This window comes from Peromyscus californicus, unplaced genomic scaffold, assembly GCF_007827085.1.
Source record: "Peromyscus californicus insignis strain IS unplaced genomic scaffold, ASM782708v3 Scaffold_8__1_contigs__length_139910024, whole genome shotgun sequence".
Classification (NCBI taxonomy): domain Eukaryota; kingdom Metazoa; phylum Chordata; class Mammalia; order Rodentia; family Cricetidae; genus Peromyscus; species Peromyscus californicus.
The window spans coordinates 40458610-40483823 of record NW_026294606.1 but is presented as its reverse complement, the minus strand read 5'-3'; the positions used below and the strand labels follow the sequence as shown (position 1 = coordinate 40483823).

General features: G+C 45.8%; 1 protein-coding gene, 3 long non-coding RNA genes and 10 other non-coding genes across 15 annotated transcripts; 4 read left to right on the top strand and 10 right to left on the bottom strand.

Annotated features, from left to right (window-relative positions):
* Window positions 1-7558: 7558 nt before the first annotated feature.
* On the bottom strand, window positions 7559-9554 carry Abt1 (activator of basal transcription 1). Its single transcript, XM_052727169.1, has 3 exons — window positions 9253-9554; window positions 8535-8734; window positions 7559-8383 (listed from the first exon to the last, which is right to left on the bottom strand). Exons 1-3 carry the CDS (start codon window positions 9509-9511, stop codon window positions 8021-8023), a joined length of 822 nt encoding a protein of 273 aa, XP_052583129.1. The 5' UTR covers window positions 9512-9554; the 3' UTR covers window positions 7559-8020.
* Window positions 9555-9603: 49 nt separating this feature from the next.
* On the top strand, window positions 9604-11772 carry LOC128103134 (uncharacterized). Its single transcript, XR_008215636.1, has 2 exons — window positions 9604-9683; window positions 10294-11772. It is a non-coding gene; the product is annotated as an uncharacterized LOC128103134 (long non-coding RNA).
* Window positions 11322-11406, bottom strand: Trnay-gua (transfer RNA tyrosine (anticodon GUA)). Its single transcript is given in 2 exon segments — window positions 11322-11357; window positions 11370-11406. It is a non-coding gene; the product is annotated as a tRNA-Tyr (tRNA).
* Window positions 11773-12726: 954 nt separating the features above from the next.
* Trnay-gua (transfer RNA tyrosine (anticodon GUA)) lies at window positions 12727-12811 on the bottom strand. Its single transcript is given in 2 exon segments — window positions 12727-12762; window positions 12775-12811. It is a non-coding gene; the product is annotated as a tRNA-Tyr (tRNA).
* Window positions 12812-13189: 378 nt separating this feature from the next.
* On the bottom strand, window positions 13190-17430 carry LOC128103127 (uncharacterized). Of its 2 annotated transcripts, XR_008215629.1 has the most exons (3): window positions 16959-17430; window positions 16432-16691; window positions 13190-15595 (listed from the first exon to the last, which is right to left on the bottom strand). It is a non-coding gene; the product is annotated as an uncharacterized LOC128103127 (long non-coding RNA). The 2 variants fall into 2 exon arrangements; XR_008215628.1 differs by having other exon boundaries at window positions 13190-16691.
* LOC128104836 (small nucleolar RNA SNORD22) lies at window positions 13883-14008 on the top strand. The gene has a single exon (XR_008216133.1). It is a non-coding gene; the product is annotated as a small nucleolar RNA SNORD22 (small nucleolar RNA).
* Window positions 14860-14962, bottom strand: Trnay-gua (transfer RNA tyrosine (anticodon GUA)). Its single transcript has 2 exons — window positions 14926-14962; window positions 14860-14895 (listed from the first exon to the last, which is right to left on the bottom strand). It is a non-coding gene; the product is annotated as a tRNA-Tyr (tRNA).
* Window positions 17431-17600: 170 nt separating the features above from the next.
* On the top strand, window positions 17601-17673 carry Trnaa-agc (transfer RNA alanine (anticodon AGC)). Its single transcript has one exon. It is a non-coding gene; the product is annotated as a tRNA-Ala (tRNA).
* A 1725-nt stretch (window positions 17674-19398) lies between these two features.
* Trnay-gua (transfer RNA tyrosine (anticodon GUA)) lies at window positions 19399-19486 on the bottom strand. The gene is given in 2 exon segments: window positions 19399-19434; window positions 19450-19486. It is a non-coding gene; the product is annotated as a tRNA-Tyr (tRNA).
* A 211-nt stretch (window positions 19487-19697) lies between these two features.
* LOC128103131 (uncharacterized) lies at window positions 19698-21860 on the bottom strand. The gene is made up of 2 exons (XR_008215634.1): window positions 21104-21860; window positions 19698-20317 (listed from the first exon to the last, which is right to left on the bottom strand). It is a non-coding gene; the product is annotated as an uncharacterized LOC128103131 (long non-coding RNA).
* On the top strand, window positions 21737-21809 carry Trnak-cuu (transfer RNA lysine (anticodon CUU)). The gene has a single exon. It is a non-coding gene; the product is annotated as a tRNA-Lys (tRNA).
* Window positions 21861-22204: 344 nt separating the features above from the next.
* Trnap-agg (transfer RNA proline (anticodon AGG)) lies at window positions 22205-22276 on the bottom strand. Its single transcript has one exon. It is a non-coding gene; the product is annotated as a tRNA-Pro (tRNA).
* Window positions 22277-23531: 1255 nt separating this feature from the next.
* On the bottom strand, window positions 23532-23605 carry Trnai-aau (transfer RNA isoleucine (anticodon AAU)). The gene has a single exon. It is a non-coding gene; the product is annotated as a tRNA-Ile (tRNA).
* A 496-nt stretch (window positions 23606-24101) lies between these two features.
* On the bottom strand, window positions 24102-24173 carry Trnaa-cgc (transfer RNA alanine (anticodon CGC)). The gene has a single exon. It is a non-coding gene; the product is annotated as a tRNA-Ala (tRNA).
* Window positions 24174-25214: the final 1041 nt, after the last annotated feature.

Here is a 25214-nt window from a genome sequence, read left to right as displayed (position 1 = left end):
CTAAGGCAGCTGGAGGCATAACTGTAACAGGAGGCCTGGTGTCGATGTGTTTGAAGCAGAAGAGAGCAGGAGTGTGAATTCATAGATGCTTTGCCCTGCACCAGCCACACAAGGGCCGTTAGAAAGGCGGGAGTGGGCAGCCCCAAGCAATGGTACTGACCTCGGAATTTCTACCCGAGGAGCATGTCTCTTCTTCCAACCTTACTTTTATTTACACAGACACACACACAACACACACACACACACACACACACACACACACACACACACACACACACACGGTAGCTTTATTCACCAACAATGATACAATTTAGAATTCTAACATACTGTGAAAACAAAAACAAAGTTTCTCAGAATTTTCAGATAGATTCCTGGCATACTACTTTTTGAGATTCGGGGCAATACATGCCAGGTATCATTAGAGTATTTAAAATTGTGACATTTAAACATACTTTTTAAATAATAAAATACATTAAGTGTTGTAGTACAAAGAACTACATCATACAGAAACATTCAATGAAAAACAGAATTTAAAAAGTCTTCCCAATTAAAACAAACAAACAAAACTTTGAGCTCTACTGCCCTACAAGGCTACAGAAGAGCCAGAAGAGAGAAGACCTGCTTAGAAGTGCCAACTCCAGTCTCCTTTTCTGGCCTGTATGTGCCTTGATTAAGGGGTCTAGCAGGCCTGAGCATGGCGATCAAGGCCCGAGCATGGCAATCACAGGCCTGAGCATGGTGATCACAGGCCCGAGTGTGGTAATCACAGGCCTGAGCATGGTAATCACAGGCCCGAGTATGGTAATCACAGGCCCGAGCTTGGCGATCACAGGCCTGAGCACGGTGATCACAGGCCCGAGCATGGCAAAGCATTGCAGACAGGTTTTGTCCTTTTACCCCCTTTCCTCTCCCTTGATAAAAACTGTTACATTCCTAAAGCTAGCCCCCAAGATCCACTTCCTTATTTGGCCACTGACTCATTTCTGAGACAAAATACCAACGTCCAACAATCAAAATTCATTATTTGGCTGACAGTCCTCCAGGATTTACCAGCTCATCCTGGCACAGACTCGCCCTTTGCCCCTTGAAAGCCCACTCCTGCAGAAACACCTGCTCTTGCTCTCTTGCTTTTCTTGCTTCCTTGCACTTGCTGCTGCCGCCGCCTTTGCAACCCCACCCCACCCCCGCTGGACCCTCGGGGTAATTAAGCTCCTTTGTGCTGAGAATTTGGTCTGGGAATGTCCTGTGGACTGTGAGAGGGCCGACTTCCCTTACAATGGAGATCCTCTCAAGGTGTGGATCCCTCCCTAAGGACAAATCCAGAGAGTCCTCCCCACCGTGGGAGCCCAGAGCTCAGACCTGGCGCATGCACAGAGTAGAGTAGGGTTCAGGACCCACAGAGCCTTGGTGGGGAGACCAAGGACGATTACAGCTCATCCTGCCAGGGACTCACATCTCAGCCCCAGTTACTGGAGAAACACAATCCACATCGCCTCCTTGCGGCGGGAAGGCCCTCTCCCTCAGGGAGGATTACTTGCAGCTCTTGGGTAGAGTTTATGCCTGTCTGACCAGGTGCATCCCACTTGCCTGCTAAAGCCTCTCTCTGCTGGTTATGAGGCCGTCACTGCAACAGCTGTTTGTCAAAGAAAATTGAGCAGGATGAGCTGATACTTTTGTGTTCATTCTTGGAGGGGAGGTTTAAAACAGAACCAAGAGTTCTTGGATGCTCTCCTTACAAAGTGTGTGTGTGAGTGTGTGTGTGTGTATGTGTGTGTGTGTGTGTGTGTGTGTGTGTGTTGGGGGTGGGTGGTGTATAGGAGATGCTGCTGGTGGGTCGGTGACTGTTTCTTATCTTCAGAAATCTTTTGCAGCTCTCCGCAGACTTGTTCAGTGTGTGCTGGCCTAATGCAAGTTATAACTGAGCTTTTTGAGGACCTTTTCAGAAAGAAGCTCTCTGAAGATTTTCTTGACATGGGTGGATTATAATGATTAGAACCAATGTCCCAACTTACTGTCAAAAAGGGAACACTTTAAACCAGGACCATGTTCATGGTAGGCAAGTGCTCTCAACTGGCCACATCCAGGCCATAACAAGAATATTTTGGTCCATAGCCAGGGCCGCTGTCTATTGCCCCACCATCCATTGCCCCACCATCCTTTCTTGGGTCATTCTTGGAGCTTCAACCAACATTCTTGGGACTTTCTGGGAACTGGACCTTACAAGACTCCTGCACTTACTCAGTGATCCACTTTCTTAAGGTTGTTGACATCTACTGGTCTTCCTGACTTTTGTCTACCCTCCAGTTTCTCAGCTTAGTAGATGTAAACAGTCTTTTGTTTTTAATTCTTTCACATGCATTTATTAGGGGGCTGGGGCCGAGTGAGTGGCAGTTCTCCTGTGTGGGAAATCCGGACAAACACAGGAGTTGGTTCTCTCCTCCCACGTGGATTCCAGAGAACGAACTCAGGTCATCAGGCTTGGCAGCAAGTACTTTTACTGCTGAGTTCTCTCACTGGTCCTAGATCACCGCTCTTGAAGCCCCATTTTCTGACAGATTCAAATCCCTAACCTCACTAGAAGGGAGGAACCTGGTTTAGGGGTCTGGTTTTCAAACAGGGGTCTGAAACTGATAGGCACGATCTGCCTGTTATCTCAACACTTTGAGGTGGAGCAGGATTGAGAATTCAAGACCGTCCTGGTCTACCAGGCAGACCCAAGCCTGCAAGGAAGGACTATGTAGTGAGGCCCTATCTCTAAGTCAGGAAGTAACAGAAAAACTTCTCAATCCGACTGAATTCATTTTCATTGGGTTGGGTTCCTGCCTGTCCTTCTAGGGAGGGCAGCAAATGCTCCAACTGTGATGTTCCTCACGTGGCTTGCTCAGCTGTCCCCGTCTTTTCCTGGTTCATTCCTTGATGCAGCACTCCCAGTGTCTACAGTAACTGACTCAGGCTGAAGCAAAAATGTCATCATCAGGAAAAAAGGTTAACTCACGGTCTAGGTAGCTCACAGCCATGTGACCTTATGCTATGCCAAGCCAGGTGTTTAAATGAAGAAAGCACAGTGGTGACTACACCCTACAGTGATGTTTTCACTTCTCAAGTAAGGCTTTGTTCTTCTCTGTGTCTAGCCTGCTACCTGACACACAATTTCCATTTTGACTTTTTACTTTCAGGATTTTCTTTCCATTTTAAGTGGCTGTTTATCTTTGGGGGGTAGAGTTGGTGCTGGGCCTGTGGCAATTAAGAATAAAGATATTGACAGTCAAGCAGGACTGGGCTCCCGTCAATAGAGAAACAGTCCTCAAAGGAAGGCCAGAACATCTGGAATATGGGGGTGGGAGATCTTACTGACCTTCGGCACACAGACTGCCTGTCACTGACTTGAACTTCTCATTAGGTAGTAGTCAGAGGAATTTATAGATGTGACAGGTTAAAAGGGTAGATTATTGATCTACTTTTAAAGAGCAACAACTTGTTTAAAATGTTTTGCAATGCTATGGATTTTAGTTCGTTGATACAAATTTAAAGTTAATTTTGTTATAGTGTATGTACATTTCTACTCTTGTTTAAGGTATGTTTGTGCAGCTCATTTGAAATTGTAAAGTATGATTAAGAAATACAGATTAATAGTTAATCATCTATGATAATAAAACTTACAATCATATTAGTTGTTTTTTAGGTATACAAAGATATATTTCAGATAGATAGGTAATCTTCAAACACTTCAAGACCTACAGAACATGGTATTTAAAATGTTTTAAAAACTTAGACTTTCTAGGCAATGAGACATGTCTGCTCCTGGCAGTACTGATCTACTTCAGAGAAGATGATGGGCATTGAAGAAACTCCATATGGAGTTTGCTTTAGTTATGACAAAAGTTAGCCATTTGGGCAAGAAACTGGTCTTGCCTGGACTGCTTGACAAAATGCTGTATAGACTGGACATACAGGACCCATAGGAAGATGACCACTAAACTTTGCAAGATGAGATGGTCCTTCAGGTTCTTGCTTCACAGAAGAGACTGCCAGACATTCTACAGGACACAGGGAAAAGCGTCTGAGAGATTCTAGGTCTATAGGCTGAAGATGGATGCCCCAACATTGCAGAGGAATTTTGGATGACTGTGCAGGCAGCCAAATGTCTCTATCATTTCTAGAATTATGGAAGTTGCTTACAATGTACTTCCTGTTTACTTAGGTAATATTATATCCTTCTGGGTCTTTGATGTATTTGAAGACTAGATAGTTATAATTATAATTTTCTTTGGTTATGATAAAAGATTAATTATATATGAAACTTTAGACTCACAAATACAGGATAGATGACAGAATATTTTCTTTAATTTTGTCAAATACAAATAGACTAGATATTGTAACTGTAATTCTTGCTTGATAACTGTCCTATTATATGTAATTTTACTATGTTAAAGTTAAGACCTTCTTTTTTGATTATACAAAAAAAAGGAAGTGCTGTGGGATGTTTTTCTGTATGCTGTGAATATGTGTTGCTATGATTGGTTAATAAAGAAGCTGCTCTGGCCTATGGCGAGTCAGGTTATCACCAGACAGGAAATCCAAGACAGAGAGAGAGAGAGAGAGAGAGAGAGAGAGAGAGAGAGAGAGAGAGAGAGAGAGAAAGAGAGAGAGAAAGAGAGAGAGAGAGAGAGAGAGAGAGAGAGAGAGAGAGAGAGAGAGAGAGAGAAAAGAAGAAAGGCAGAGGTGGAATACACGGCAGCCTACCGTCCAAGGAACAATATGCCAGTAGACTGGTAAGTCATGAAACACGTGGCAAAACATAGATTAATAGAAATGGGTTAATTTAAGATATAAGAGCTAGCTAGAAAGAGGCCTGCCATAGACCATACAGTTTGTAATTAATATAAGCCTCTGTGTGTTTACTTGGGGTCAAGTGGCTGCAGGACACAGGTGGGAGAGATTCGTCCTGACTGTAGGGCCAGGCAGGACCAGAGAAACATCTGACTACAGGAATTGAGACAGAAGCTTCCCATACTGAGTTATGAGAGTGCTAGCCTAGGAGCTTTCAGCAGCAAATGGCTTAAACAAAGTGGATATATTATCATAGCCCACACACCTGGAGACAGAAATGACAGAGGTTACTTCAGGGTCTCCTCATGTCCTTGGGACTCTGCTGCTCCTGAGGACCTGGGTTCCCAGCATTCACAGATGTCTGCACAGGGGATCTAATGCTCTGTGCTCAGACATACATACATGACATGACAGACATGTCATACATGTCATTGGATCTCTGCCGTCATCCCCAACACAGGCCTCACACTGTGCTGTGGCCTGAAGTTCCTCTAACCCTCACTAGCACCTGACAAAGTCCAGAGGAAAAGCAACAGACCTCTCTCACCTGCACTTCTGGAGGACAACTACATGCTGAGTGCATTTCCCTCCTGAGGTGGATCTGATTACACACCTCATCCAACTACTATCAAGAGAGACTCTAGGATTAACGAATCAAGTAATATCTTTGGAGCTGTGCATGGGCAGGGAAGTTTGGAATAAAATCACTTTTTTGCTGGAAGAAAGGAATGGGCAGTTATGGTCACTGGTGATGATACAGTCAAGCATTGGTGCTATGCCCTTACTCCTTCCCCAGATCAAAATGAGAGTGCTATTCCTTGATGTCAGAGATGGCTCCCCAGTCAAGAGCACTGGTTGCTCTTTCAGAGGACCTGGGTTCCCAGCATTCACATGGTGGTTCACAACTGTCATTACCAGGGGATGTTATGCCTTCTGTGCACAGACATAAATGAAGGTAATCATCCATACACATAAGAAAAGAATTTTTAAAAATGTCAATTTAAAAAATGAAAGCACTCTTCCTTACATTGAACCCGCATCAGACTATAATTTCCAGGGATAACCATCACAGAAACAAGCTAGTCCATAGCCAGTATTGCCAGCTGAGATTCAGCAAACATGGGCACAATGACCTTAATTGCACATGACCTTAACCACACAGCCTTACAAGTCAGGGTCAGCTAGCTTCGGCTGTAACTCCACACTACAGACTCTACAGCCAATAATAAAGTGACAAGGCACTTTTGGAACCCTTAATGTCCCAGGGAACACAAAGATCACAGTGCAGTTTTTAAGTCAGTTGAGCTAGCAGACTCCACTTTCCTCCACAAGACAGGGTAGGAGCCCTAAATACCCAACTTAGGAAACTGGAAATTTATCTACAAAATAGAAAATGCTCGTTGCTTCCCAGTCTTACTTTTGAAGCATCTCCACCAACACTTGGTTCTTTCTTTTTCTTGTTGTTTTTTTTTGAGACAATGTGGCCTGGCTCTCCTGGAACTTACCATGTAGTATAGGTTGGCCTTGAACTCACAGAGATCTACCTGCCTCTGTCTCCCAAGTATTGGGATTAAAGGCTTGCACAAAGCCCAGCTAACACTTGGTTTTCTCAATGTTTCATTACTGTGCTCTAGGCACACAGCAGAACCACAGATTAATATTTTCCGTTAACTTTCCCTCTCCGTTCTTACCATTGCTCCTGTAGAAGAGGCTTAAATGTGGAAAGAGTAGGTTTATACAGAGACCCAGGGAAAGATGTAACTCTCCCTTTTATTAGCCATGTGACTTTTTAAGACAAAGAAGTTTCTGCCACTCCTCATCGCTGTCACAAGTAGATGATAGCTCCGGAATTGGTTGTCAAAGCAAAGATTACATGTAAAGTGCAGAACGTATTATTTAGGATTTTTATAATATCTCTCCTCACAACAACTGAAAGAGTTAGTGAATATTTGTCAATCAAACTGAAACCCTAAGGAGTGAGAGATAAAGTTGGATCTTCATTCCTGATAACACCAGGGAAGCAAATGTCAACCATTACTGTAAAGCAGGAGGAATGCTACCCCAGCAATCAGACAATGCTTCAGCCCCACAGAACCCACCTTAGGAGGGGAAGGCCGGGAAGCCAGCCTGACATCCCATTTGACTTGATCTCAAAGAAGAAATGCTCCTGAGCGTGTAGGGAGGGAAGGAGGAGCCAGGGAGTCAGGCCATAGGAAGAGCAGTTTCCGAAGGTGCTGAGGAAGGCGGTCCATGTGACAGAACTACAGTGTTGGGCAGGACTGAGGCTGGGGAATGGACCAAGGAACAGTAGCTGGAAAGGCAGGTGGAATGGACCCGTGAAGGGCTCATACGCCGGCCAAGTGTCTTTTCTCCTACATCTAGTAGTAAATAACTTTACCACATATAATTTTTGTACACAGACCTACAATCCCAGCCACTTGGGAGGCTGAGACAGGATTTGAAGTTCGGGGTCTATCTGACCACAGAGTTAGCTCAAGACTTACCTAAGCAACTTACAGAATGACCTCAAGGCTAGCCTGCACACTTGAGTGAGGCCCTATCTGAAAATGAAAAAGGTCTGAGGAGCACTGGGATCATATCTGCTAGTCACTGAGAGTCAGGGGTGGCCTAGGATCATGTCTGCACTAGGGTAACTAAGTAGCATGCTTGGCTTCAAAGGAAGTTGAAACTTATTCGATGATTCCCACCTGAAAAACTAAAAGGCATATAAAAATAATTATTTTTTATTTGCAAACAAAAACTTCAAATTGGGCCACTAACCCAATTCCTGTCAATTCTGCCCCCACCACAGTGGATGAACACCACAGACCACATGGGCTTGTCATTACTACTCTAGTGGAAGGCAAATCCACTCTTTGAGACAGAAATTGTTAGGAGCCCAGAGAAAGACGCAGGAACCAGAAGTTAAATAAAATCCAACAGGCACCTCCAGTAGTAATCATCCTGGATAGTAAGAGTCAGTTCTTAGCTGGGCACTTACAGGATTTGGTCAGAGAGGGCAAAGGAGGCCACCAAAAAAAAAAAAAAGCCTTTTACCAGGCTCTTGGTCTACGGAAGAGAGAGAAAACATCCATCTGGACACTCTGTTACAGTCTGCGGGCGGCAGACCAGAAGAGGGCAGGGCTGGTAGGTAAAAGTGACTTCTTTTCCATCAGCAGTCCCTTACTGGCTATGGCTCTTCCTTGCTCTCGGCAGGTGGAGGGACTCCAAAGATCCTGGCAAGGAGTCCCCTGTTGGATCGGGCCTGGTCCTGGGCATTTGCCAGCCGAGCTCGTTCCCGCCCTCCTGGCCGTGCTGCCTTCCGGGCTCTCAGCTCCTGCTCAGTGGGACGCTGAGCAAATGTCCAGGAGCTATTCGGGCGGGTAGCATCCCCATCAGCTGCAAGGAAGCGCTTTCCCCGTTCTACACTTTGAAGATAGAAGTCAGTCTCTCGCTTTGCTTGGGCGACCTCTGCTCTTAGGCGCTGCCTGCGTACCTGGCGCTCAAAGGCAAGGTGTTCGCTGAGGTGGGACCAAGTAAAACGATGCAAATACTGTGGACAGGAAAACAAGAAATGGTCAGGGCGGGGAAGACCAGAATGGGAGAAGAAACGGGGAGCTGTTTAGAACTAGAAAGAGGGACAGGGTACTTGGGCTAGGGCTGGAGGGAATAATGAAAGTGTGGCAGAGAAACCTAGACCTCACCTTGAGGTTCCACAGGTCATAACGGAAGGGACTGCGCCTACGGGCACCCATGGGCGTGTTATGTAGACTGGCTGCCACTCGCTTGGCTATGCGCTTGTCACGGAATTCCACCCAGCCTTCTGTATAGTCCTTGCTGTATTTAGCTGCCCTTTTTCCTCCCGCGGCCGCTGCTGCCTTCTTTTTGCGTCTCACAAAGCGGTCTGTGGGCCAAACACAACGAACATCCTGGTCAAGCATCCACTGAGACACACCTCCGTTTGGCCAGAAGTCCAAACCTGCCAGCTCGGGTGTTAGCTCACAGTTGTTCATAGAAAAGGACTATGTGTAAGGTGCAGACTCTCCTTTCTTTAACTCGTTCCTCTCTTCAAATGACAACTCCCTGAACAAACAAGAGCCGCACCAACTCCCACATTTCCAGACTCTGCGTGTCAAGAGGTGGAAGAGGCTGAAGGAGGCTAACCATACACTGTTTCAGGGATTATTTGAAAATCAGGGGTATCTTTCAGGCCTTATTACCGCACTCTATGCGCCCGCCTTCTCCATTTTCCTTCTCCCCCCTCAGCCTTCTAAGAGACATGAATGCTCCAGATTTAACAGCTAGTAGGGAGCCTGAGCCTTCCAAAAGCCAGCACCCCACGTCTCACCCGTGTACAGCCAAGACAACAAGTCGTGCCCACCTGCCTGCGTCGCCACCCTCTCATTTCGACGCAGGTCTTACCCTCGGCCTGGAAGAAAACGCGTCCCACTTCACCGTAGGCGCTGAGCAGGTTGCGTACGTGCAAAGGCCGGAATCGCGGCGGGACATGTCCCAGGTACACAATACCCGGCACAACCTTCTTCTTCTTCTTGCTGCTGTTGCAGCCCGCTTCCTCGGGCTCCTCCTGCTCCTCCGCCGCCTCTGCATTCAGCTCTGCCTCTCCCTGCGACTCTCCCTCCATCGGCGCCTGGTGCTGCTCCACCAACTCCGCGGCTTTCATGACGGCGGATGTGAGACACACCGGAGCCGTAAATCTGTCGCCACCCGATGACGCATATCCTACGAGCCGATCAGGGAGGGGACAAAGGTGGCCTATGACGTAGATCCTGTGTGCTGGTCTGCGGCGTGGGGTTGGGACAGTCCCGTGAAAACCAATAAAATGATCAGGCGTGGTCAGTTGCGGGGGAGCGGAGCCGACCAGGCAAACGCAAATGGACAAATGGACGTTCAGAGCTAGATTCCTGGCTTGGGGCGGGGCGGGGGCGGGGCGGGGAGGTGGGCGGGGCGGGTGGGAGGGGCGAGGCGGGGCCAAGTCGCAGGTTCCTGCAGAATGTCTCCGCTGATGAATGTTTTTGCCCGCCTACACCAAATGCGTGTCCTGGTGCCTCTCAGGGGTTTTTACAGACCTTGTTGGGAGTGTTTGTGTTGTAGAGACCACAGCAGTATTTTATTCCAGGGCCGTGGTGCGAATGTGGCGGAGGAAGATAACTCACCCTTTAAAAGCTTTATGAAGTTCAACTTGTAAATTTCAGTCAGAGCTTTGAAGTGTTAGTTATTTGAAGTTTCAACTGAGTTTTAAACATTTTCAAATTAAAGTTTTGAAGCAGCTTATACGTTTGCACATATAATTTTGGGATTTTAATTGGATCTGTGCTTTTAAATTTTAAATGCGCCTCTAGCGATTTTAAATTTAACTCTGTGAATATTTCAATCTTTCAATGTACTGGTTATTTAAAGGCGTTTCTTTGACTACTGTTGTGCTGGAACCTATTTCTATTTCAGGTTGGTGAGCGAAGGGTACGGACGGGGTAGCCGCCCTCTGGCCACGCTTCGGTCAGCACCCCGCGCTGCCTGGGCACAGCCGCCAGGGGGCGCGGTCCCCCACCAGCCGGTCGCCCGCGCTGCCAAGTGGCCAGAGTGGGACCTCTGCCCAGCGCAGTGGCAGCTGCTGTGCCTCGGGCTCCTAAGGCCAGCCGGGGAGGCTCCAGCGATGCTGCTAGAATTCGTGAACAAACCGTCCCTCCTGCTTTGCAGACGGAGCCCAGGACGACCCTGAGGGTTTAAGTTTTCCCTCACTGGACATAATTTCTTATCCTCCACCGCTACGGAAATTCTAGAGGACAGAAGCCAGGACGACTCTGGGCGTTATTTGTAAAGCTCGGGTGCATCTGAAGGCCTAATAATTAAACCTAGGCTTCTCGTGAGTTTGTTTTGGTGCTTTCATCGACGAGAACTTTCTGTTGGTTACCGCTGCTCCTTTTCGGGTGTAGGGAGAAAAGATTCCTACTTTTCATTTTTAACTGACTACCTCACCCGCAATAGTGACGCTTGAGAACACCTCATAGAGTTACTGCAAAACTCACATGTGCCGGGGGAGGGGCGCATGTGAGGAAGATGCCACAGTGTCTCCTGCGGTATCTAAATGGCAACACTGGATTATATTTCTCTACACTGTGTGTGCTTGGAATTACTGTTAATGAAATACTTAGATACACAAGTGTCAAGTCAGCTGGGAGTGCTGGCAACCATGTGATCTCAGCTCTTGGGAGGTGGAGAAAGGAAGATAAGTTCCAGATATACTGGGCTACAAGAGAGACCCTTTTAAATTTTAATTAATATTTTTTAAAGTATGAACATAGTAAAAGATCATGAAGACTTGACTGGCCAGTGAATGAACATGTAAAATCGTGGTTCAAGGAATTGTTACCACTCATTATCCTGTCTGAATTTATTTCACCCCAACTTCTATAATTGTATATGCACATGACATTGGGAATCCAGCGCTGGTTGAGACCCTTTCAAAAGATCATTCCTTCGAGCCGGATTCGAACCAGCGACCTAAGGATTACTATACAAACCTACAGTCCTCCGCTCTACCAACTGAGCTATCGAAGGAAGATACCTGTACATTCTTTAAGGTTTATAAACTAGCTGGTGGATTTGTTGCAGTTCGACTGATACATTTTAAAATAGATTGTAAGGTGTGGGAGCCCGTTCTCAGGTTCCTCGTGGCTTTACCCAGCATGTCCGCATAGAGGATGATTAGGACCACGGGCCTGAGTGCAGGTGTCTGAGATGGTCTGCACTTGGCTGTGCTGGGGGAGGAGGTCTTTTGCTCCACCCCTTGGCGTCTCTATAAAAACCCTGGGGCAGAGACAGTCGGGGCAGTTGGAATAGGTTCCAGGCCCTCTCGAGGCTATCCTTTATTTTCTATCTGTTTATCTCTGCAATATTCTCCGCAATAAATCCTTCTGTCTAATATTTCCTGCTGCTCACACTCAAGAAAACTCTGGGGAACTGTGGGGTTGGTGGGTAAACACCCCACAGTAAGGAAGTGTTTTTAAGGTACTAGGATATTCTAAAAGTAATTTAGCTAGTGATCACACAACAGATGTTTGAGAACATGTTTGAGATGTGCGCTTTTAATGTATAAGTGTTTCACATAGATTTCCAAAAAATGTTCCTAGGGATATTCATGCACTGAATCCTTACAGACAGGACCACTTTCCCTGCCGTGCTCCCCGGTCTCTTTAGCTCCTCCTTTCTATTAAAAGAGAGAAATGACAATGATACCATAGACAGACAACACCATCCTGAAGCCCAACTATTGCCCATTTCACCAGAGAAACGCGTAATTCTTTCTCCTTTTTGAACAAGGAAAACTAGGTGCATGAAAGGCCTTTAACGTGGCCTAGAAAAGGAGCGGAACATGCTATTTTGCACAATTGTAGTGGAGCAAAAAAAAAAAAAGAAATATTACACATACACTCCACCTCAAACAGGAATTTTAACCACTCCATTTTCAAGTATGCTGTCATGCTTCACTAACAAGCACCTAAGATGCCATTCAGCTTCCTGATCCTAAGACAGAAAAATGAGTACCGGTGGGAAAAACAAGGAGCCATCCAGGGGTATTTTTATTGAATATATGAATTATGAAAGGCTTGGGTATTATAAATTACGACATGTTTGAAAATCTTTCTGGTATGTTTATCTATAAAAGATAACATCTTGTGGCCAGGCGGTGGCGCACGCCTTTAATCCCAGCACTCGGGAGGCAGAGGCAGGCGGATCTCTGAGATCCAGGCCAGCCTGGACTACAGAGTGGTCATTATAAATTTAAGCTATACATGAACCTGACTCTCCTCCATACTTCAATAGTGGTGTTTTTATACTATCTTTGATAATCGAATCTAAATGTCATCAAAACAATCCTCCTTCGAGCCGGATTCGAACCAGCGACCTAAGGATATCAACAACCACCTACAGTCCTCCGCTCTACCAACTGAGCTATCGAAGGAAGCTGTCAGGAGCTTCTTGATTTATGGAATAGCTGACTGTTTTGTTCTATTTTCTAACTCATTTTAAGAGCAAACTATCAGGAAAGTGTTTTAAGATAGTAGAATATTGCTTTCACTGGACTTGTCCTACCGTGCTGGCCTGCCTCCTTAGGACTCCCTCCCTCTGTTAAAAGTGAGAGAAAATAACAATATCATAGACAATACCATCCTGAAACGGAGCTATCGGCCCGTTCAGAGAAATGCATGACTCTCTTTTCTAAAGAAAAAGGAAAGTAAGGGGGAATGCAAATGCATGAGACACAGAACTTGAGAGCCTTCTGATAAGTGTTTGAGTTTGGTTTCTGCCACTGTGTTAAAATACTATGACCAAACGCAGCTTGGGGAGGAAAGGGTTTATTTAACTTACGCATCTTGATCACAGTCTGTTATAAGCGAAACCTGGGCAGAAACTCAAGCAGGCAGGTCCTTGGAAGCAAGAAGTGAAACAGATAACATGGAAGAATGCTGCTTACTGGCCTACACACCATGGCTTACTCAGCCTGCTTTCTTATACAGTCCAGGACCACGTGCCCAGCAGGGGCACCACCCACAGCGGGCTGAGCCATGCACATCAATCATTAATCATGAAAATGCCCCCAGAGGTTTGCCTGCGGGCCAGTCTGATAGAAGTCCCTCTTCCAGATGACCCTGGCTTGTGTGAAATGGACAGAAACAAACCAGCACTGCATGTGTTTAGGAATGGAGTGATCCATGTTAGGGTGAATAGTTATGCTGGAACAAATAAACAAAACATAACATGTACCTCAAACTTGATAATTGAATCATCTGTATTTAGGTATGCTGTTATACTTGGCTGGCAACCACCCATGGTGCCACTCAGCTTCCTAAGACAGAAAGTGAGTACCATGGGAAAACACAGGAAGCCATCCAGGGAAGCTTTTATTTATTTGTTGGAGTTTATAAATTTTAAAGTTTATTGATCATGAAAGGCAAGGAGAGCATATAACATTTATGGAAATATTTCTAGTATTTTAGCTATAAAAGACCATCACATTAAAATGAACGTTCTTTCCCAGTGAAGAATTCTTGCATGTCAATTCCCGTTCCAGCCCCAGGGCTTTGTGAAGACGAACCTACTGACGGGGACTGGCGGGAAAAGAGAAGAGTGTTTGTTCCAGAGGGATTTCCTGGCGGATTATCCCCGTTTCTGAAGAAACCGTCAAGCCTTTTCTCATCAGCTTCCTCCGCTCATCCACTGAAGTTGCCACATCTACACAGAGTAGGTGGCTTCTGGAGCTCTGGTGCACGCACAGGAACATCGAGGGTTCCAGAGAGAGTTTTCGGCTAGGAGGGAGTCTGCAGAGGAGAGGAGAAGGGAGCTGAGGGAAGGTTGGAAGGGGCTGGGGCAGCCTAGGTGCACCAGAAAGCCTCTGAGAAAGAAAAACCAAAACTCATACACCAACAGCAAAAACAAAAACGAGCTCTGCCTAGATTCTCCTGCTTCAGCCTCTCCAGATGCGGGGATTCCAGGCGTGGGTCTCTACCCCCGTCACCTGTCATTTTAAGAGACTCTTCAATCCTCTTCGCCCTAGTGGGAAGGAGGAGGGAGGGGAACACGGACCCGGTCCCTCTTTTATACCCTCGGACCACCTTTTCTCAATCCTACCGTCCCGGGGAGAGGATCGCACATTTTAGGTGGGCGGAGTGTGTTGGGAACACACTGCGAAAGGGACTGACCTGATGGCTTTATCTAGGAAATGGTACAGGACGTTTTGCTTTTGGGGTATGCTTAGCATGGCCTCATGAAATTCTTTCTCTGTCAAGACTAGCTGATCCCGACCACAGCGGACCCCACAGGCTGTCGCATATGTCCTAATTCCTGGCAAAAAGTCAGGGCGTGAGAGCAGGGAACCCTTGACATCCTACACACCCAGTGGATCTAAAGAGAGACTAGAGTAAGGGGGAGACCCTAGTTCTGTCTAAACGACACCTACGTGTTAGGGGAGACTGTGATTAAATTATATCTGCACTCCCATCAAAACACTCATCCTTCGAGCCGGATTCGAACCAGCGACCTAAGGATATCCTGAGAGGATAGGATAGGCAAACTCCACTACAGTCCTCCGCTCTACCAACTGAGCTATCGAAGGAGTCATCAAGCTTCTACTTAAGTAATATTATATGATCTCTATTTTGCTATGTTGAAGGTATAACTATTTTTAATGTAATCTCTTCAGACATTATTTTATATAATAATGCTGATAATTTCATGGGTATATATATATAAAAACTTAGTAAGATTTCCTGTCCTCGATCCTCTTCTAGATATTCTGCAGCCTGTCCTGTCTGATTTGTCCTGTCCTGTCCTTTCTCTTAGATTTTTCTAGATTTGCTAGATAAATGATCTGGTTGCATTAAGTTTGAGACAGCCGAGGAAGATATTTGTGGGGTGTGGACAGCAATGACTTTTGGTTCTTTTGGTGCCCTGGCATTTCTTCATGAAAGTCGGAAAGTGGCACCATTTAACAATTTTCAAAACTTCAGTGTGAATTGTAAAATAGTCCTCATCTTCCAGTACCCCTGGAAACAGAGTTTGGAACGTTGACACCCAGTCCTTTGTTACCGGAAATCCATTTGTTCCTGCTGAAGACCTCCCACCTTGAGTATGGTCACGGCAGCAGATGGATCTGTACCTGAGGGATGGGCTAACCTTCTGATCCTGTTCCACACCTATGCTTCTCATCGTCATTTAAAGGATAAATATTGGCCAGACTGGGCAGTCTCTGTCAGCAAGGAGAAAGAATCCGGACAGTGGTGAGTACCAGGTCAAGTCTATGACAGGAATAATAATAGTTCAGCAAGATAGGAATACAGTTTTAGCATCTGAGATTTAAAATCTCTTATGTGGAAGGAGCTTCTTTCCACAGAAAGCCATTCTCTTTTTGTTAACCCTGCCTGTAATGAATAAGCAAAAGAGAAAAGCAAATATTAAGGGTGGTCTAAAGGTCCTGGAAAGGTCTGTGCGGTGGTCTAAAGACCCTGGAAAAGCTTGTGTGGTTCTAAAGACCCCGGAAAGGCCTGTGTGGTGCTCTAAAGACCCTGGAAAGAACTGTGTGTGTCTAAAGACCCCGGAAAAGCCTGTGTGGTGGTCTAAAGGCCCCGAAAAGGCCTGTGTGGTGCTCTAAAGGCCCCGGAAAGGCCTGTGCAGTGGTCTAAAGACCCCGGAAAGGCCTGTGTGTGTCTAAAGACCCCGGAAAGGCCTGTGTGTGTCTAAAGACCCCGGAAAGGCCTGTGTGGTGCTCTAAAGACCCCGAAAAGGCCTGTGTGTGTCTAAAGACCCCGGAAAGGCCTGTGTTGGCGCCTTGCACAGCTCAGAGACATAGGATCAGGTTTTAGGATGTGTGTTTCTTTTTCTTTTCTTTCCTTTTCCTATTTGTTTATTCCTTTATTTATTCAAATTTAAAAGGGTCTTGTTTTCTAGTTCTGACTGGCCTGGTATTCATGAAGTAGCCCAGGCAGGCCTCCCACTCAGCTCTAGAATGTCTCACCTTCTCCCTTTCAATTTTTATTTATCTTGCTCGGATTTTATTGAGTTTTTAAAAATAAACATTAAGCTCACAAGAGGAAGTCTCCTTTGATGAACTTTCAGGAAAAGAGGCCGTTGTCTGCTATTCTCATATGCAACAGGCCTCTGGCAATGTCTAGCCCACCCCTCTGCTCACCACCAGAGTCCTGTCTAGGACTTGGAGCTACACCTGATGCTCGGCACTCCGTAAGTCCAGCAGGAAAGGGCAATGACTTCTTTTCTCTTTTTGCAAAGACTTCTCTAGTGTGAAACCATACATGTATCCACTTCTAGCCAAAGGTGGTGGAATATTCCTGAAAGAAGACAGGAAGATCATGATTTAGGGATCACCTTCGTCAACACAGTGAATTTAAGACCATTAAGGACAACATGGCTCCGCCTCAACGTTACCAGCTTCTCAATATTTACTGTGGAAATCTAATTTTGAAACTCCTCGAAATCGTGCCTACAGACACCAAAGGGAAGAGAAATTAACCAGGACAGACGCCTCCACTCTTGGCCATGTGACCTCCGGCGGTGATTTAAAACAAACAAACAAACAAATCAGACAAAGGGCTGACCTTAAGGGGCGAGCGTTCGTAGAGCCGTGGTGACCAGAGAGTGGATTTCTGGACCCAGCTGCGTCAGGGTGGAAGTTAGAGGGTGTGAGGACTGATGGGGACCGAGGAGCGAGCCAAAGCCCAGCCTCGCCGCCTGGGGAACTAGTGTTTTCCTCGGCGAAAGCCTAACCCGCACCTGGGTCTGGTCCCTGTACACCGAGTGCCAGCTTTGCCTTCCGGCCCATCCCAGCACCGGTGTTCCAGGATCTCCGCGTCCTGCCCCCGTCCGCACCCCTATGCCCTCCGCAGAGCAGGCGGTACTGTCGGAAGTCACCCCCGGCTCTTCCGCCACTCCCCAGCCACAACCCCACGCCCAAACTGGCCTCAAAGAGGAGGCAATTATCCTGCCTCAGGACTCCTTTCTTCTCCTCCCTGGCCGTTCTGGAGTTACGGAACACCACACCCAGCTCAGGAAAGACTTTCTTAAATACGACATTTCACCTTCTTCATTTCAGTCTCACCATCTTGTCCAGGTTTCGCTGGGCTTTTAAAAGCAAACATTAAACCCACAAAAAAGTCTCTGGTAGACTGAAAATGCCCTCTTGTGTTGAATTATTTCCAGATACCAAAAGGGAGCAAGGCGGCGCGTGTGCACCGCTAGGTGGGGAATTAGCTCAAATGGTAGAGCGCTCGCTTAGCATGCGAGAGGTAGCGGGATCGATGCCCGCATTCTCCAGTCTTTTCATCCTTCGGGTTTCTTCTTTTCCCACCATACCTTGCAAGAACAAGAGCAGCTCACTAGAGGCACCAGCTCCGTCACTCAAAAGGCCGGTCATAACTTGGCAGCAACCCGGAAGGGCCTACTTGTTGCCACACAGTTCTGTAGGAAATGGCCGAGTTCTTTGAGATTTCCATTACGGCTTGGAGAGCTGGAGTTTTGTTACTTTTGAGGGAATTTGCAAACCTACACTTTCAATAGTTATGTGATAATATTATCTTTTTATTCATCTATTTCCCGTTTTCCTATCCAGTCCTTACAGCTGCAAGTAAACGCCTTCCCCTCTGTTAATAAGATGAGAAAGTGTGTGTAGATCGTGCACAGGTGTGTTGGAATCTAGGTCGTTTGCTTATTTGCTTCAGTTCACGCCGGAGCGATGGCCCGTTCTAGACTATCCAGAATAGCGTCCAAGATATGGAAAGAAATGTAGGACTCTGTCTGGGTTGGGACGTACTGTGCCTTGCAGAAAAGCCTAGTCCAGGACTATCTAGACATTTTGTAACCGAGGCCCAAACTTTATCTTTGAAAAGAAAATTGGACTATTTTTCTTTTGCCTCCAACACCCTTTGAAAACACACGATCTTCCGGAGCTACCAGCTCAGACAGGTCTGCAGCTGGCCCGGCCTCGTGGTTTTTCGTGCTGTTAATTTAAGATCGTTATGGTTTACAACAAAAATTGAAAATATCTGCTAAGAGAATATGGGATGGAAGGCCCAAGAAATTGCAAAGCACAAACCCTTGTACAACTTCGGTATATGGATCTAAAACCTTTGCCAGTTACTTTGTCTTACTTGATATTAATCTATTTAACACTCTCCCACAGTGTATCTGAGATCGCGTTTTTGTATCTCAAATCACATTTTTGAGAGCGGAAGTAACGTAGTTTCATGGGGTTAGCTTAGCAAATACTTTCTGCTGATACTGAGATCTCCTTTTGCATTTCTCCCCTAAAATTGCCATTTCTTTTCTAGCAGTGCTTTTTGTTTTGTTTGATTTTAAGACAAAGGCTCACTTTATTGCCAGGGCTGGCCTGAGACTCCTGGGTGATAAACCCGCCGCAACACCGGCCTAGCAGTGTTTTTAAAGCCCTTGCCCTCATTAAAATCGTCTGCATACCTTTTGAAATCAGCGCCGCCTAGGTTGTGAAATATCTCCAGGTGATTCTGATATGCGCTAAGTTTCCCCAGTCGCTTGAAAAAACAAACAAAACAACAAACCACCGTCACGTAACAAGCCAAGACCACTGAATAGACAGAATTTTCCCTGGGGTCAGAGGCCTGGTGACTCTCCGGGCTCAGGAGCTGGAGCCTGAGGTCCAGCTGCTGAGAATTCTCCTCTGACCACTGGGGGGCGCGCGTGCCCCACCGATTACCCGAGGGCCTCGTAGTCACTCCCCCGGCGCGGAGGGCTGAGTGCGCACTCCCGGCTCCAGACCCCGGGCCCAGGGGACGGACATTCCTGGTCCCTTTCTTCAAGGGACAAGGATCTCCAGGGGTGGGATTATGTGATCTATGAAGTCGGAGACTGCTTGCGAGCATTAAAAATTATTACAGAGAACAATTTTTCAAACTTATATTCATTTCACTGCACATCGAGAATGGGGTTAGGCTGATTCAAACTTTGAAGACGCCACTCAGTTTATCTTGCGGGTGAGCTACAAAAGTAAGCGCTAAAACTACGGATTCCTTCGAGCCGGATTCGAACCAGCGACCTAAGGATGCCCGGAAGATCCAACTACAGTCCTCCGCTCTACCAACTGAGCTATCGAAGGACCCACGTGCGCTCTCCTCCCACTGGGGATGCCATCTCTGCGTGAGGTTAGACTCCTGCCTCTTACTTTTTTAGTTGTATTCGTTCTTTTCTTTTCATTTTTTTTAAGATTCAGCGCCTCTTCAGAACCAAATTTCTGCCACTTGATGCCTTTGCCCCAGAAGAAAACGTAAGTTTGAAAACCAAGGAAACAGAAACAAAACTATTATAAGGACTATTGAGAGGACAAACCTTTATTGTGGTGAATTTAAACAGCCAGTTTGTAACCCATTTTACCAGCAAGATTTGAAACGATTAACTTCTAGCTGCAGCAAAAGTCTCTGACTGGTCCGGGTACGGTTGTGTACGCCTACAATCCCAGCACCAGGAAGTCAGGGGCAGGGAGATCTCAGTGAAGTCCAGGCCCAACCTGGTCCACGAAATGAGTGCAGTGAGAGCCCGGTGTAAACAAATCAACGAAGATACCGTGGGATAAGACAAAAGGAAGGGTTTCCTGTTCCCTTCACCTAAGGCCCAGTCTGCCCTGCAGCCTCTGTATCCTTTCTGTCTCTCTAAAGTACACACTTGCCTGCATGGAGAGGTCAAACACTGTCCCTGAGTCGGCTCGGTTGCTCAGAGTGAGTGTCTCAGCCTCTGCCCTTCACCCAGAGCCTTGCTAAGCTCAGAAGTATTCCTACGCCATTGTGGTCCCGCAGATGGTCCCGCAGACGATTGCCTTCTGGGTTTTGTTTCTTGTCCTGCGGCTCTCTCCCAAAGAGCATGTAAATTGCCTGCAGACGATCGGTCACGAGGAAAGCTCACGTGAGATTCTTTGTCAATTCAATCACATTTACTGAAAAAAAAATTAAAACATATATATTATATGTTTTAAAAGACCCTGCGGGAGAGCTTTGCTGCACCCCAAAACAGCCAGAGCTTTGAGCATGACTTCCTTGTCTCCCACTAGAAGAAAAAAAAAAATCAATCTTGCATTTAAACCATCTGTGACCACCTAACTATGTTCGTCAATCGATTTGAAAGACTCCATGGCTTCGAGCATTGTAAGTTAAACCCACTGCTTATGTTTGATTCCCAGTTTCACTGCGTACATTCCAGCAACATCACCAAATCTAGGGACTCCACCCTGCTAGTTACTATACACGATCGTGTGTTGTGTCAGACCTAAGGAGCTGCCTTTCTGAATAGGTAGCGTGAGAATTTTGTTGTTGTTGTTCTATGGCATGGTTAGAATATGGAATGACATGACATAACAAATGGAGACACATTCGGGTTCTTAGGTAGAGGAAAAAGGAAGGCTTGGGTGGGAGAGGCTGGGGAGGGTGACTGGACACTCAGACGTGGGTGTTTTTGCAATGCAATCTCAATGACCTCTTGGCGGATTTAATGAGGTGCTGAGTGTTAATTGGTTTTTCGAAATGATGCAACTGTTACCGTCTAAGCCCCTTTGCTTTGATTACATACCAGTCAACTTCGGGTATGAATTTGGTCCTTCCTATATTGAAAACAATTGAAAAATGCATCAAACCACATAGTTATAATTCTTACTATGAATTTATGAAGTTGACAGGCAATCTGGCCGACTCGGCCTTCCTGACAGACACACAATCAAATGTCTTACTTTGCTGCGGTCCGCTGTGATTCAACACCTGTCAACATCAGCCTCCTCGCAGAGCTTGTCTGTATTACTGTCCCCTTCAGGTCTGTTCTTCACACAAAGAGCAAGGAAGCCGGGAGACTTGGCAGGTGATGGGAACACCAGCAGAAAGCACCAGGGGATCGGAGAGGGTTGATGCCTGGGGCTTTGGAACTGAGCTCCTGTGGGAGGACGGTGCTCAGAACCAAGTTAGCCACAAGGTCTGGAGCTCTGGAAAAGCATTAGCGATCCAGGAAACATTTTGTGATTTATCAAGGAGAGAGAGATGGAAAGGAAAAGAAGAGAGAAGGGGAGGGGAGGGAGGGAGGGAGAAAAAGAAGAGACATCAAGAAAGAAAGATCGAGAGATAGAAAGAAAGGGAGGAAAAATAGGAAAGAAAAGATAGACACCAGTGAACGAGAATGGGAAAAGAAGGAAAACGTCAAGTGGAATACAGAGTAATAATTTGCTGCAAAATTTTGTTGTTGGAGTTTCATCTACCTAAAAAAACTAACGTAAATGACGGAATAAAATCTAAAATCGGAATTTATGGCTACTTTAAGAAAGGGGGAACAGTACATATTCTCCTATTAAAGTGTAGACGCAGCTTGCACAGGTGCCCGGCTAGCTCAGTCGGTAGAGCATGAGACTCTTAATCTCAGGGTCGTGGGTTCGAGCCCCACGTTGGGCGCAGGCTTTTTGTTTGCATTACCATATAATTCCTTACTTCATTACTATGAAGCAAAAACTGTTTTCAAAGCCTGTAACTTTTAAAAAAATTAATTCTAATTATGGCATCACCGCGGGCAGCTCTGGAACGTTGTACCATGCAGCTATACCGCTTTTGCAGAATTTAGAGCCCCTGACTTTGGATGGCGCGGGGCTTGCTGGCCTAGCGAGACTCTGAGACCCACTGGAGGAAAAAGTGAAAGTCAAATCTGAAAGCAACTGGTTTTAGTTAGAAGAGATTTCAAGATATAAAGCGGAAGACAGCGCATAGAAAGAACACTTGCAAAGGAGAATGTGATCTTGACACCATTTGGGGTACAGCTAAATTTAAACTTCCAGTGACAGGAAGGCAAAACTGGGCTCGTCCGGGATTTGAACCCGGGACCTCTCGCACCCTAAGCGAGAATCATACCCCTAGACCAACGAGCCGTGCACAGCTGTCGCATCTTCGTTTTCTTAATTATTTAACAAATTCTTTTTGCTACTGCCTGGTAGGTGTTTAGTAAATATAATTTACATTGCCTTTAATTTGGGTGGTGTTTTGTTTGTTTTTCCCGATGAGCCAGGTTACTTGAGTCTTCTGAACGTTCCTTCAGTAATCTCTAAAGACTGTGTAAACACCTCTTGACCCGTCCTTGTAAGAGAAACAACCATGGCGTTTATTAAGAACACAGAGAATCTAATTCCTTCCCAGATTTACTTAGTGGATGTCTGGAGGACTCATTTCTGAGCAAACCCGAAACTGAGCCACACGTGTCAGTGGGAGGCTGATGGCAACCCGCCTGCACCGTCCCCAAACCCACCTGGACCTCACGACTTCATCTGGGAATTTTCCTTCGGACGATAATGCGACAGGTGAAAAAATGCACTACCCGAGATATACAGCCAGGAGTTCACGAATAAACAGAAAAATCAGCTGTTCAGGGAATGTAGAGATTAATAGGATTGGGATCCTGAAAGAAGATAGAAGGAAAAAGGATGTGATGAATGGAGAGGAAAACATCAAGAAATGGACTGAGAGGGGCAGGCGGCTAGCTTCACTACACCGAATCAATGTTCGGACGGACTAAAGCAGATTCTGGAAAGGGGCTTAGCCTTTTCTTACCTGAGAAATCAAAGGTTAAATAAAAAAAGAAAGGAAGGAAGGAAGGAAGGAAGGAAGGAAGGGAGGGAGGGAGGGAGGGAGGGAGGGAGGGAGAGAGAGAGAGAGAGAGAGAGAGAGAGAGAGAGAGAGAGAGAGAGAGAGAGAGAGAGAGAGAGAGAAAGGAGAAGTTTCTCTAGAGGCTTGGGATTCCTGCCCCAAACTCGCGCCAGCAGAGACTGAGTTGTCAGCTCACGCTAACCTTGTATGCCAATACTGGACACTCTGTTTACAGACCGTTCCGAGGCAGCGTTTAAGCACTCGACAAAACGATGAGACCTTTTTCCTTCTAATGAATTCAGACTCAACTCGAAAGATGCCCTGGACTGTTCTGCCAGTCTAATGTGAAGCAACTGAGCCCCAGGGAAAAAGAATCTCTTACAATTTTGCGTAGTGAGATGGACTCGTTGGAAAACATTTCCTCGAGGTTGTGGCAACTGTCCTGTAACACTAATCCTTGCAAAATTTGTCTTTCCCTCTGGAAATTTCACGCAATTGTTATCATAAGGTTGGCGGGAGACTGAGCCTGCAAAAAGGGAAGGCTGGCCCGTACGGGGATCGAACCCGCGACCTTGGCGTTATTAGCACCACGCTCTAACCAACTGAGCTAACCGGCCAGTGGCGAAAACTGCTCTTCAAAATCACAATAACAAGTTTATGTTGCATTCTTTTCCTGGTTCTGTTGGAAAACACCCTGTATATTCAGACAATTGAATTTGCCCTCAAAGAGCTGGACTCTTCGCGTTTCCTCAATTCTATACTGATTTTTTTTGTGCTAGAAAATACAGGATTAACGACATCCTCTCCTCGTTTTTTGTTTTCAAGACAATATGACTTCTGCCCTAAAAGCCAGTCGTACACCACAAATAACCATTTCCAGAATGCTTCTCTTTTCTCATCATGCATGGGGTGTGCCTTTCTACGCTCTCGAATTCATTTATTTCAGATAAAATGATATTAAAATACTTTAAAGTAATTCTAGGCCCCTCGGTGCTAACATCCGGCTCTATTAGCTGTAGTTTAAAAAAATACTGTAGAAAATAAATATAGTTCAGGACATAATATACACTGATTTGACATTTTAAATGTCCCATTTGCAAAAAAAAGCGCAACTGGAGATGCCGGGGATCGAACCCGGGGCCTCATACATGCGAAGCATGCGCTCTACCACTGAGCTACATCCCCAGCAGCTCTTAAAAGTGCTTTGAGATTCAGCCCAATTTTTGAAAGCGCCTTTTCCTTCCGACACTGAGAGTTTTAGAATGTTTTTGTGTTTGTTTTAGAATGTTTGTGTCTAGTTTTTGCTTTCTTTACAAAACAAAATCTTGAAATGGTCAGAGAGACAATAGTCACCGGCTTTTCAAGTACAGGATATGAGAAAAGGGAGAGAACCCTTATTTCAAAGCATCTTTTCTTTCCATTTTTTCAAAAGCTGCTAAAGCCAAACATCATTAAATAAACTGTTACTTCCCCACCTCCTCCACCTCTCGTTTCATATTCAAAGAGCTAGCCCAAAACAATTCAGTTGCTCCCTTACGAGCTCCAGCAAAAGTGATTTTGCTTGGGCCTAAATGTAGAATATTGATATTGTTCTGGGAAAAGCCTAGGAATAGAATGTGGGCGTTGTTAGGTTTCAACTAAACATAATTCGATACATATACACACTACACACAAATATATATATATGTGGTATATATGTGGTAAAGCATAAAATAAAGTTCATCATCCTCAACTCCCCGAAGCAAACAGTTCATATACTAGAGGCAACGGATTAACTAACAGACATATTACCATTCTCTTGACCTCTAAACCTGTGTGTTCATTGGCTTGGTTGTTTTCAAGCACAGAAAATGCCACTACTGCGAGCAATTCATTGTTAGGAGACAGTTCTCTGTGAGTTTCATATCTTCGTGTTTTGTTATTGACAACCTGACTTCTCTTTGTTCCAGATTCTTTTCAAGATGATTACAAAGCGAGCAGCCTTAGAAAATAATGTCTCCAGAGAAATGAGCAGTTATACTTCCTGCTGGCCATTTAAGAAATGGGATCCCCAACTTCGTAATCCCTTCCGTAGACACAGCTCACTGCATGTATAGGGTCTCATAGCCCTGTTAGTGCTGTCTTCTGTGAACTGGAGCTGGGGAACCGAAGGACAAATACTGATACTCCAGCCATCCCTGTTAACAGAGCCCTGAGGGTGGAGCTCGGGTCCTCAGGCTCGGCTCC